This window comes from Crocuta crocuta, unplaced genomic scaffold (assembly GCF_008692635.1).
Source record: "Crocuta crocuta isolate KB4526 unplaced genomic scaffold, BGI_CrCroc_1.0 scaffold258, whole genome shotgun sequence".
NCBI lineage: Eukaryota > Metazoa > Chordata > Mammalia > Carnivora > Hyaenidae > Crocuta > Crocuta crocuta.
The window spans coordinates 487,811-501,084 of NW_027532842.1; the positions used below are offsets into that span (position 1 = coordinate 487,811).

Sequence of the window (13,274 nt, forward strand, 5' to 3'; positions counted from 1 at the left end):
GCTGACCTCTTTTAGGCAAGTATGAGTGCACCCATTTGCAGGGCCGCAGGAAATTCAAGTGCATATGCTCCATACAGACATTCTGTACTCCTTATCAGCGCAGTATCTAAGTGCTTAGGCAAGGATAACAAGAAGAAAAGGAGGATAAACTTCTCCTGGGACTCTGGTCTATTGGTGTGCCAGGCCAAATTTTTAATTTGGAGAGCAATTCTGCAGAAAATGAACAGAAACTGCTATCTAAACATTTTAATACGAATAAGCCCCCAAGCCAATATGCAATCGAGTGCACTGCTTTCTAGTAATTTCATTTATGCAACAGTTCCACAAGCTGTTTCTCTCTCCATATTCAGATAACCCTCGCCTCTAGGGTGACTGTAAAAATGATATTTTAATAATGTGCCACATCTGTGATCAGAAATACTTAATGAAACACTCTCGTGATCATATGGTAACAAGCTTCAAAGAACTGTTTCCAGATTTAGATAGGACCAGTTTGCTTCCTATGGTAACTCTCATCGGCACATTTTTCAGTATTGTCTGCAAGAAATCATACCTGAAGATAAGTAAGTGCTCAGGGTGACATCCAGCACTTATTTCAGCTGTGAGGCTTGCTGGCTCCCATAGACCTTTTAGATCAATAGAAATATAATGCGAGCTGAATGTGTAATTTAAAATTTCTAGTAGTCAGATTAAGAAAAGTACAAAGAAACAGGTGAAATTATTTCTAATAATACATTTTATTTAACACCTATATCCACAAGAGTATCGTTGCAACTTGTAATCCATACAAAAACATTATGAATGAGATATTCTATATTTTTAACATTAAATCTTTGAAATCTGATATGCACCTTACATTTACAGTATATCTCAGTTTAGAGGAGACATATTTTAAGGGCTAGTAGCCACCATATTGGGTGGTACAGCTATAGAGCAAAAAGCTTCTGGAAGAGTGGTCTTCAACTAGCTACATCAAGAAAATCCAGAGAATCTTATAAAGAATGTGAATACCTGAGCCCAATCCCTAACGTATCAGATCATATCTCTGGGGGTGGCATTTAGGGGTCTCTATTTTCTAATGGGTTTCATAGCTGGAGTTTTGCTTACTCAAATTTAAGACCATCTGCGAGGCTCTCTGTCCCGAATTTGCTCACAGCTCTTTAGCCGTCACCACTATAACCTACCTCACAGTCACATAAGCCACTAGACACAATCATACAACCCAGTCTATTCTTCAAGCGACTCATTCAGTATGTCTGGAACACTGATTATCTGTCTCACACTGTTCTAGGCCATGGAGACAGAGGCATGAGCAATACAGCCAAATCCCTGCCCTTTGGAACCTTATATCCTGGTGCAGGAGACAGACAATGAGTAAGTAGAGGACTAAATAAGTGATCTAATTTCAGGTGACAGAAAAGAAGAAGTAAGGGAAGGATAGGAAACGGTTGGGGGGCAGGGCAGAGGAAGGATTGTGCTATGTAGACTCGGTGCACTGGTCTTGGAGGGGTCTGTGAGGAGGTGACCACTGGAAGACTCTACAAGGAGGGAGGAAGCCTCAGAGCACCTGGGGGAGGACCCTGCATTAGAGCCAGCAGCAGGAGGGCCAGTGGGGCTGATGCTGAGGGAGCCAAGGGGGGCAGCTCAAAGAGGAACACAGCCACCAACCACACAGTCTCTGCAAGGGCACATCAAGGCACTTGGGATTTGTCCCAAGAGCAATGAAAATCCCCTGGCAGGTTTAGCAAGGGCATGTGACATAATACCCAATGGATGTGGCTGTGGAAATGATTCAGGAGAGATATAACATCAGCTCAGACAACAAGGACAGCCAGGGGGATGTGTTTTGCATAGAGCTGGTAGAATTTGGTAAGGGATCGATGGTGGGGAAGGAATACAAGGAAGGACTGAGGGACAGTGTCTCCCTTTAGGGCCTGAACAACTGAGTGATGAGTGGGACATTGACTGACAAGGATAAGGCATAGGTGGAGAGGGAATATAAAAGTCCAGTTGCACAGCAGGGACATTCTTATCATGAAAATAGGGTATTTTAGTCTAAATGGAAGGGGAGGGTGGAGTTCACTTACTATTTGTCTCAGCTTCATCTGTTCTATCACTGTACTATTTCCCACAGAGGATAAAAGGTAATGAATGAAGCTTCCCAGCTCCCAAGGAGTTGGGAGGGACCCCAGACTCTCTAATAGAATTCTCATGTGTTCACATGTGCACGCGCATGCACGCAGACACACACACTTCACCCTGCTTCTGCACAGAAGACTCACAATCTCACCATCCATCCAGCTCCCTTTGGCTCCTCTGAGACTGGAAGATAAGGTGGGTAGTCAGAATCCTAAAAAGACCCACAATTCTGTATAATCTGCCCCTTGCCTTGAGTGTGAGCAGAGCCTGGATTATAATTTCACTAAGTTACATTATAAGGGGAAAGTGAAAGGATTTTGCAATGTCATTATGGTGCTAAACCAGTTGATTTTAAGTTAATCAAGTTAAGAGCTTGATTTTTAAGTTGTCAAGTTAAGAGCTTGACCTGGGTGGGCCTGGCCTAATCAGGAGAACACTATAAAAGTGGGTCTACAGGTCAGAAAGGAAAAAGGCACCAATGTGGCTCTCCTGTTAGCCTTATTAAAGAAATAAAATGCCATGTTGTGGAGAAGCCCATGCGTCAGGGAAGGGGCTACCAGGAGCTGAGGGCCTTTCTCTTGGAATTGCAAAGAACTGAGTTCTGCCTACAACCAGTGAGCCTGGAAGAGAACGCTGAGCCTCAGCAGACATTGCATCTAGGCCGACATGTTGATTATGGCCTGCTGAGACCCTGAACAGAGGACCCAGCTCAAGCACGATGACCTCTGACCCAAGAAAACTGTGAGGTGGCAATGTATGGAGTTATAATCAACTAACTTTGTGGGAGCTTCTTATGCAGCAGTAGAAAATGAATACAATAGGTAATGATAATAAATATAATAAATATAGCAACACTAGATGATAATATTCAGCACTTAGTATATGCTAAAATTTTTCAATTGCTTTATCTCATTATTCTTTATAGCAACCCCATAAATTTGACTCTATCATTATCCCAGTTTAATTAATGCAAAACTTGAGGCTTAGGGAGAAGTCACAGAATGGAGGGGGTGAGAGGGAAAGGATTGAGCCCAGGTCTAGGACTTTGAAGACAGAGTCTGACCACTAGGCAGTGAGACCTGCTCTACCTCTACCTCAACCCTTAGTGCCCTCAGTCGTGGACTCTCCACCAAGGCCAGAGTCAGCAGAGCCTCAAATGGGTCATTACATCATTTCCTGTCTTTGCACTCCGGGGGTCTCACAGTCAGTTGGGACAGTATGGCCTCTGGGAGATCAGATGTCCCCAGGCATATTCTGGCCTAGCTCACCTTTAGAGCCACCAGCTCATCTTGGTTTTCCCAGGACTGTCCCAGTCTTCCAACCGAAAGCCTCTCCTCCCATGAAATCTCTTAGTCCCAGGCAAACTATGATGACTGCCCTCTGTCCCAAGCCCAGGCTGAGGTAGTCTTTGAAGCCACTTCCACCTCACAGTTTGCAAAGACCTTTCCTTTCTGATGCCCACTAGGACGTTTGAGTCCTGCTCTCTCCAGAGAGCTAAGAGCAGAAGCAACTCTACTTAAGTGATTGGAACCAAGAAGCTTCTGCTCGTTGGTGTCTGGCAAGAAACCCCAAGTGGGGCGTTAGTCTGACCATCAGAAGGCCCAGGAAATCATGTCCACATGGGGGGACCATCAGAAGGCCCAGGAAATCATGTCCACACGGGGGTTTTCCTGTGAACTGAGAAATCTGCTTACCTTGAGCATCACACATGAAGCACATCGATCCAAACATCACACAGACCAGAGTCCATTTTCCACTCACTCCACTCCCCAAGCAGGCAACTTTGAGGAAACGCAGGAGAGGTTGGCCCCTGGATTTGTCTCATTCTTCCTAAGATTGTGACCAACATGAGACTCAGCTGGGGGTGACAAGGACTCATCAATTGCTGCTCACCTCAACTGGGAGTTCAATCCTCATGGGTTGCCTCTCCTGTGGGAACTGGCTTCTCTCTGTCGGGAGTCCCGAACTCTTGACCACACTCAGCTATCTTCTCAAGTGTGACAAGGGACACCGTGTGTGTGATGGTTGGACCACCATGCATCCATCCTCAATATGGGAAATGGCTCTACAGATATATTTTATTAACTATTGCCAGCCAGTGATTTATAAACTCATCCATGCATTTATTGATTTGTTCAACTGATAATTGGGGGCCCCCACAATGGCCCTGACATTAACCTAGGCTCTGACACTGAGATACAGCCCATTTTATTTTATTTTATTTTATTTTATTTTATTTTATATTAAATATTCATTTATTTCTGACAGAGAGCATGCAAGCAACGGAGGGGCAGAGAGAGAGAGTACAGAGGATCTGAAGCAGGCCCCTGTGCTGACAGCAACGAACCCAATATGGGGCTCAAATTCACGAACCACAAGATCATGACCTGACGCTCAACTGATTGAGCCACCCAGGAGCCCAACAGCACATTTTAAGCAGAAACTATATGATAGGTGCTGGGCATGATGCTAGCACATAAAGATACCAACCTAATCCTCATGAGATGTGTGGAGGATTCTTAAGGAAGTCCACAAAAGATCCTTAAGGAAGTCTGTCTGTCAATAGGAAGGATAGTGTGGGAGCTTTTTAGCTTTGTTTTTGTTTTGACATGTCTCCACAATTAACCCCATTAAAACACTGAAAGTAAACATGTCTTAATCTCATAAAACTCACCCCACCTGTCCCCTACAATATATCACTTTACAGGACATCTGTCTGAGTTCCAAAATAGCTTGAGGCAGGATGCCTGCGATGTGACAGTCTCCGAGCTTGGCACAGGAAAAACAAAATAAATGGGACATCAGGGATATTCAAGAGCTAATGATTTAGTGGGGAAAGGCAACACATGCTCATAAACATCTTTCCATTGTAATATGGATTTGCTGTGGTTGAGATGTTCAGAGGGTGCTGTGGGAGTTCAGAAGGCAACACCAGACAGACCTAGAGTTAGGAAAGGCTTCCCAGAAAGGGCCATGTTTCTGCTGTGTCTCTTCTGGTTCTTTGTTGAGTGATATTTATTTGGTCATCAAGAAACTTCAAATAATACATGAAAATATAAATAGAGTAAAACTTACCCCCAAATCTCTTTAGCCCAAGATAATCCTACTTGACATTTTAGTGAATGCCCTTCCAGGCACATGTGTGTAAGGATAGTATATTTTCTATTATCATCTTCGAGGTTGAAGAAATGAGATGAGTTGTTCAAATGTAGCAATAACCCCACAAAAAACTCAACCACCAGCCTGAAACCTGTCTCGGTGTTTTATTTTAGGAAAACATAAATGGTCACAAAACATCTTCAGAAAGTGGGATGACTCAAGAAACATACAGAACAGGTCTGAATAAGAGATACGGGGCCACTGCCATTCTCAAGGCAGGGAGCAGACACAAAGTTATTTTCTTCCAGGGAAAGCAAGGTTAATTTAAGCTGTGGAGCCCAGATGGTCATTAGATTTACCACGGTCTGAAGAGGAGCTGTATCTTTTCAAGGGCTGAGTAATGATGACTTTAGGTATTGATCAGATGAGAGCGCTGACCCTGTACTCAGCAGAGAGTCAGGGGATGAGGAGTAGAGGGGAGATGGTGGTGGTTATGGTCTTTATGTAGTTTTCGAAGTCACTTCCGAAAAAGAGGATGAGGTAATAGTTGAAGATGCCAGCAAGGGACATGAGGAACAGGAACAGTATGATTCGCTTCCCAAATATGTAGCCTGGTGTGCTGGATAAGACAGAAAAAAGTAGAAGTGGCAAATGAGGTCGATTTAGCAAAGAATGTCATCACTTTGAGATACAAGGGGTTTCAGTCATAGTTCCTTTTACTCAGGAATGCTCCATTTACTTCATATGAAGAATGGAAGGGTCTCCGCTGTTATTAGTCACTGAACATATTTCAAAACCAAGCTATGAGAGCATAGACCCCAAACCCCATCATCGTAGGGCTCAACTATACAGTTTCTCTGAATTCTCCCGGTTTCTTTCTGAACTCCAGTTCCCTGACGGTATGAAGGTGGTGGGTTTCGTGGGTCATCAGGCATTCTGACCCAGGGTTAGGAACCCCGGTGACTCTTCCAGACCCTTTCTGCAGCCACTCTGCTCCAGGAGTGCCTGTGAAGCTATGCTGGCAGCTGCATCTAACACAGGACTGAAGTACCTCTCCGAGAGAGGGCCAGGTTTCATGAACCAATAAAGCTACTGGAGTCTAAAAGGTGCTTCATGATCCAAGGGTTCAGTGTCTTCTCCTGAGGCTGCTTGGGAATAAGTTGTGTTCACACTAATGAAAGTTTGCACCTGTAGCAGTGGAAGACAGGTTCTTACATTTTAAGTGGATGGAGGAGGGGGAGAGATGTTTTAGTACATTCATATTCTTCTCTCAAAGGCTCTAAATCCTATGCTGCTTAGGCAAATCATCAGCTGGGGATCCGGAAGCACCTCCCCAGGGATATGTGACTGCTTAACTATACACAGCGGCTGCCCTTCCTTCCCTCTGCACGATCTTTCTGTGACCACGGTGTCTGGGTCCACCTGGGTAGCACTAGTGCATTTGGAAAGTCCAGCCAAATGGCTCGTTAAGGCTGTAAGTAATGACCCCACTGAGGGGACCCTTTGGCAATCAAGACTGCTCAATGAGAACAGCCAATCAGCTGAACAGTGCTGCTGAGAGTCATGTTTTTTGACATAATCAAGAGAGGGCAGATTTTGGCATCCCCAGGTTCAACATTAGCTATTACATCTTTTTGAAATGGACCCCAGAGGTTCCTCATGTAACTCCTAGCTTTCCTGTGTCAAGAAAAACGTCCAGCAATTAAACTATTTCCTTGCTACTCAAAGTGTGGGCCATGGACCAGCAGCAGCAGCATCCACGAGGGGCTTGTTAAGAAATGCAGAATTGCAAGTCCCTCCCCGGATTTACTGGATCAGGATCTGCATTTCGGCAAGTCCCTCCGTGATTCACATGCCATTAACATTTGAGAAACATGACCAGCTGACACAGCCCCTGCTCCTTGACCAGCTGCACTCTTCTCTCCTTGTTTCTCTGTTCACAGTCTTGCTCATGAAGTGAGACATCCTATCTCTTTATTGGGGAAAAAAATATGCTCTCTAAAGAGAGCATTATGGGCTGAATTGTGTCCCCCAAATTCATATGTCGAAGTCCTAGCCCAATTCCTCAGGACATGGCTGTCTTTAGAGACAAAATCTTTATAGAGGTAATTAAAGTAAACATAATCAGCAGGGTGGATACTGGCTCAATGGGACTGGTGTCCTTTTAAGAAGAGAAGATTTGGACATGGACACAGGCAGAAGGAAGACACAGGGAAAAGATGGTCACCTATGAACCAAGGAGGGAGGCCTCAGAAAAACACAGGCAACCAACACCTTCATCTCAGATTCTTAAGCTCCGGAGCTGTGAAACCATCAGTCTCTGTTGTGTGAGCCACATTGTCTGCAGTACTTGATTATAGTGTCTCTGATAGACAAATACAGACAGTTACCTGCTAATGCTGATAAGGAAGTAACAGAATCTAAGTGAGGGCTATTTTTTAGTCAGAGAATAGAGGGTTCAGAGAAATTAAATTGTGAAAAGTCAAACATTGTGGTGCCTCAGATTTATCACACGAATGAGGCCACCATATGCTCATTACAGAAACAAGAAAAAGTGATTTGCAAAGCTGTTTCAGAACGCGCCTGAGATAAATCTGTGGTGAAGGATGAAATGGCAGTGCCTGCTGCTGAAATCGTGGTGTTCTTGACTTTGGGCAGCATTTTTCAAAGGTCTCAAGGCATACTGCCCCCAGGGAGATGGCTGTGTGGTGCCTTAACTCTTTCCGTACCACGCAAAGGGTGTGGAAGGCAGGAGTTCAGCACATGCCCACCACCTGCAGGACTAAGTGTGAATGGGGGTCTGCACCTCGGGCACTTCCTTAGCCTCATTTTGAAATCTGTCAAGACTGGTGGTGGGCATGGTGTGGCATGTGGTGGGAGCGGTGTGCGCAGGCTCAGGAAGCTCCACGAAGAGTGTAGGAGGAAGGGACAGGAGTCCCATGGGGCACACGCTTCGTAATTAGACTGAGACTCAAGGCATCTCCATTATTGTCTCTGAAAGTTAATACAGAGTTCTCTCTACATGGGGTGGGGAAGGTCAGAATTAAAGGAAGCATCAGAGGGACCAGGCATATTATATCTGTGACTTCATTTAATCCTCAGATGTGAGGTATTGATAACCTGTTTTCCAGGTGGGGAAACTGAGAAGAGACAGGTGGAATGATGTGCCTGAAGTCACACAGCCAGGAAGAGGCAGAGTGGGAATTCAAACCTGTCCATGGGAGGCCAGAGTCCTGCTCTTCTACCTTACTGAAGGCTCCTTTGGGTTTTGGAGACTAGGATTGTATTGTTAGTTTTGGAAGAAATGTATCCCCCTATCTTACATACACAGCATAAAACCTATGTGAAAATATACAAGAGGCATTATGACAGACAATTCCCATCTCGAATGTGCCTAACACTTCAAGGAAGGGGAGGTGTGGTGTGAGATAGCTGAGGCCTGAGCTCCAGCCCCAGCTCAGGGCTGTGTGACCTTGGGCAAGTCGCTGACCCTCCGCTGCCTCACACAAAAATATAATCAAAATGTGGGTGGAAAAAAGAAAACTTTATGATCCCATCTGGCGTTCAAATTCTGTTCTTTTCAGTAAGGAAATGTCACTTTAAACCCAGTAACTTCTAAAGGGAATAAAAATTGTAAGGCCCATGAGAACCATATATTGTTTCTTCATTCACCCACATATCTCCATAAATCAGGCCCTCCAGAAAGTTTTGTCAAATGAATCATTCTTTAAAAAGAGGCACATGGGACGCGTGGGTGGCTCCGTCAGTTGAGTGTCCGACTTCGGCTCAGGTCATGATCTTGCTGTCCTGGAGCCTGTTTCAGATTCTGTGTCTCCCTCTCTGTCTGCCCCTCCCCAGCTCGTGCTCTGGCTCTGTCTCAAAAATAAATAAACATTAAACAAAAAATAAAACTAAAAAAAAAAAGAAAAGAAAAGAGGCACAAATCACCTTCAGTTATTCCCACATTGTGTGTAGAAGTTGTTAAAATGTATATTCCCAGACTACCCTAGAGATTCTGAATCCATAATTCAGGGTGGGACCAGGAATCTATATTTTTAACAAGCACCCCCAGACAATTCTGGTGCAGTTGGTTGTTGGGTGGTGGGTTTCACTTTAGAAATACCAGCCTTGATACCCATATACTCACCCGGGGGTTCCCAGAAAGCACATTCATTCTCTAATTCTGGTGAAGTAACCCCATAGTCCACATTTGGATTGGGGTTGGGGAGGAAGCGATTCTAAAATATTGACACTAAAGGGGAAAGTGATTGTGAGGGATCAGCACTTTTGAAAATTGTGCGCATAATTGTGTCTACGAGTTTAGTATTTTTGGTCCTGCTCCTGACTCTAGCAGACCCCGGGTCTTTTTGAGGACAAGAGTTCTGTCATGTTTATTATCATCTCAGCAAACTGGCTCTTACCTCACTGGAGACAGGAGGTCAGGAAATATTTTCTGAGTGGATGCTGAGTGAATGGGGAGTGAATGAGCAATCAGTAAAGGTTATCTTTGTCTGTCCACCACTGGGTTAAGAACTTCAAATCACACAGACCAATTTAGTGGGATCCCCAAAAAGAAACAGGGCTCTGGGGGATGAGAAGAGAGAGAAGTTTGGTACCAGCTAGGAAAGGTAGACGATAAAAGTCAAGTAAAGGTAGGGGAGCACCTGGGTGGCTCAGTCTGTTAAGCCTCTGTCCCTTGGTTTTGGCTTAGGTCATGATCTTGTAGTTTGTGGCTTTGAGCCCCATGTTGGGCTCTGTGCTGACAGCTCAGAGCCTGGGACCTGCTTCAGATTCTATGTCTCTCCGTCCTTCCCTTGCTCATGCTCTCTCTCTCTCTGTCTTTCAAAAATAAATAAACATTTTAAAAAAGTAAAGTAAAGGTAAATGATAAAAGGCAAGTAGTCTTGTAATATAATGCCAACTGCCACTGAGTTTGGGCCCTGATAGTAGCTTAGAATGAGAGGGGAAGAAACTAAAATTCATTTTTTTTTAGAGTGAAAGAGTGAGCAGGGAGGGCAGAGAGAGAGAATCTCTAGCAGGCCCCGTGCTGTCAAGAAAGAACCTGACACCAAGCTTGATCTCACGGCCCTGAGATCTGAGATCTGAGACTTGAGCTGAAATCAAGAGTCAGATGCTTACCCTACTGAGCTACCCAGGTGCCCCTAAAATTTATTCTTACTTGCATGTGGTTTGAGATGCTACAAACTACCTAATTAAACAGGGAGGAAAGGGTCAGGGACTAGGATGTAGGGCTGAGAATAAGACTAATGAGTTTCTAGGAGGGACAAAGTGGGGTCTCCAAAATCCCAGAAGGAAGAAGCTTTGGGTCGGGGGGGAATATACAAAGGAACGTCATGCCTACCCACTGTACCCAAAATGACATGAGAACTTCTGAAGTGGATAGGGCCAAAGTAACTTCTGGGGGAGTAGGGAGCAAAGATGATTGACAGCTCAAGGGAGAAATTCCTGGAAGGGTCTCCCTGAGCAGAATCTTCCTCTATTGGTGAACCCAATAACTAAAGCAGATCCTGAAGACATTAGAGCATCTGCAGAGTCCGAGTGTGACACAGGCCAGGGATGGAAGTGGGTGCCCGAAAGAGGGGATCCACAGTGGAGGATGGTGTTAGCACATAGTTTCTAGAAGGCAGAATTGAAAATCCTCTTGGACCTAGCCATAGAGGCTCTCAGACTTGCATCTACCCCAAAATGTATGTTGGTCTAAATTAGGATTAGACATTTCATTCTGTATATATCATTTCTCCTGATGACAGTAGCTCCGAACTCTGTGTTCAGAAGCATTGTGAGGCCACGTTTGGTCTCAGCAGGAAGGAGTGCCATGATGGATTAGTAATGAAAGCTGTGGTGCAGGAGAGGTGAGAAGGCTCTAAAAGCACCACGGACAGTGGTAAAGGGGCTGCTGGGGTCTCACAGGGAGACCAGACCAGGATTTAAGAGGTTAGGCAAACTGCATTTCAATGAGGTCCAGGGAAGTCTATCCAGTATTTTTAAGATTTTAAGTCTATATCTTATTAGTTTTTGTCACCTCGGCTCATTCCCTAACAGTGACCTTTACAATGAAAAGAGCCTGTGGGCAGATCAACAAATTTTGTCATTCTCCACAGACTGTCTTGGAATCAAAGCAACTGTAAGATCTCACATGAGTGGTGACAGACGAGAACAGTGACTGGGCCAGACCCCTGAGACTCTGGAGGAAGACAGGGATGCAGGAGGCACCCAAGAGATCAGAAACCCCTTATTTCACTGAAAGACATGCCACCATTCCTCACCTCTTGACAACAGGTGATTTCCTGGGGAAAGGCAGAATAGAGGTTCTCCATGGTGGAAGAGAATAAAGAATATCATTTATGACAGTGTTGATAAGGGTAAGAGAGATAATGGAATTGTGGTTTTCAAGGGTAAATAAGAACCCTACTAGAGAGGAATGAACAGAAGACCAGCACAGGAAAGAATCACTGAAAGAAGAGTCATTCTTTTCCCGGCTGCAGCTTGCCATCAACCCCCAACCCTGAGCCATTTAGTTCCACAGACTCCCATGGTTCCCAAACTTATATAATGCTGTCACCTGCCGACCTTCGAGGATGTCAATGCCTTTGTCAACCCTGCAGGTTGTTATCCAAATGGAGAATTCATTAACCACAAGAGGAGGGTGCTATTGTAAGACACAGGGAGGGGCGTGAAACTAGACAAGGGAGAAAAATGGAATGGAAGACTGGGATCAGCACTCGGGCAGCAGCCTTCCAGAACACATGCCTGGCTCCTGGAGCCCTCCTGGCACATAAAGAATTCTAAGGAACTGGGGGTGCCTTCGTGGCTCAGTCGGTTAACTGTCCAGCTCTTGATTGTGGCTCAGGTCATGATCTCAATGCTTCATAAGTTAAAGCCCCCCATCAGGCTCTGTGCTGACTATGCAGAGCCTGCTTCAGATTCTCTCTCTCTCCCTCTCTCTCTGCCCCTCCACTGCTTGCTTTCTCTCAAAAACTAAAAAAAAAACTAAAAAAATTCTAAAAAAGAATTCTAAGGAACAGGTGGCAGACTATAACTCGAACATGTCTTCTGTAAGTATCCTCATTTATTTTATGGAAATCCGGATTTCCCAATCCGGTTGTAGCCACAGTTATAGCTGGGGCTTTCCGTCTGGGGATTTCCTTCTGGCAGCATCTATAAGCAATGCAATGGGGACTCTATTCAAGGACTCCATCCTCTGCGTGTTCTTGCATCCTATTTTTGCAACGTTCTTCCTGCTGGTCCCTGGAAGATCTGTTACTCAAGAGAACTGATCGCAAGGTGCAAGCTTTAGTTCTCATTTCTCTAGGCAAACAATGAAACGCTTCATTCACCGGAGGCCTTGGGAAGCCAGACACAGAAAGTCATTCAAGGCCCAGACTCTGAAGGGTGGGAGTAGAGGGAGTGGGGTGGCAAGAATGTGCAGTGTGCCGCATTAAAGTATCCTTTGTGGGACTGACGCCATGTGGGGGGAGTTGTTACTGGGCACTCGACTCAAGTTCCCTCAGCTATATTTACCAAACCCACCAAGTTCAGGGGAAAAGGAGGAAGAATATTAATTAGCCTTCACCCTCCGGCCCCAAGTGACCACCCCAGAACCTTAAATCTTGGGCAGAATATGGTGATGAATAATCACTCTTCTTGCTCAAAAAGTGTGGCTCACACCGTGGTTCTTGAACAGTCCCAGGGGCCTACCTCTGAGTTCTCTCCCCTAGGTAGCCGACGAAGTACTTTTGTCTCACGAACAGGTACATCAGTCCAGCAAAGGCGGCGGGAACTAAGTGGAGAAAGGGAAACACCCGTGTGAGTTTCACAGACACCAGAGTGTGCCAAGTTAGCATAATAGAAACACGGTCATTATACAACTATGTTGGTCACAAAATCTAGCAGAAACCTCAAGCACTGGCAGCTGGGGTGGAGGTGAACTTCAGCAGAGGCCCAGGGCTGGTAGAAACCTAGAACCTTGATAATAGTAATGTTACTTTCTACGGGCATTGTGGTGCAGTTTACAA

General features: G+C 45.1%; 1 protein-coding gene across 1 annotated transcript in view; it reads right to left on the bottom strand.

The window, feature by feature from the left end:
* Positions 1 to 5,383: 5,383 nt before the first annotated feature.
* ALOX5AP (arachidonate 5-lipoxygenase activating protein) overlaps positions 5,384 to 13,274 on the bottom strand; it is a 28,532-nt gene continuing 20,641 nt past the window's right edge. Inside the window, exons 4-5 of the mRNA XM_077745379.1 lie at positions 12,958 to 13,039; positions 5,384 to 5,857 (exon numbers count right to left, since the gene is read on the bottom strand). Coding sequence (XP_077601505.1) covers positions 5,695 to 5,857; positions 12,958 to 13,039 — 245 coding nt within the window. The 3' untranslated portion in view covers positions 5,384 to 5,694. The remainder of the gene's footprint in view (positions 5,858 to 12,957; positions 13,040 to 13,274) is intronic.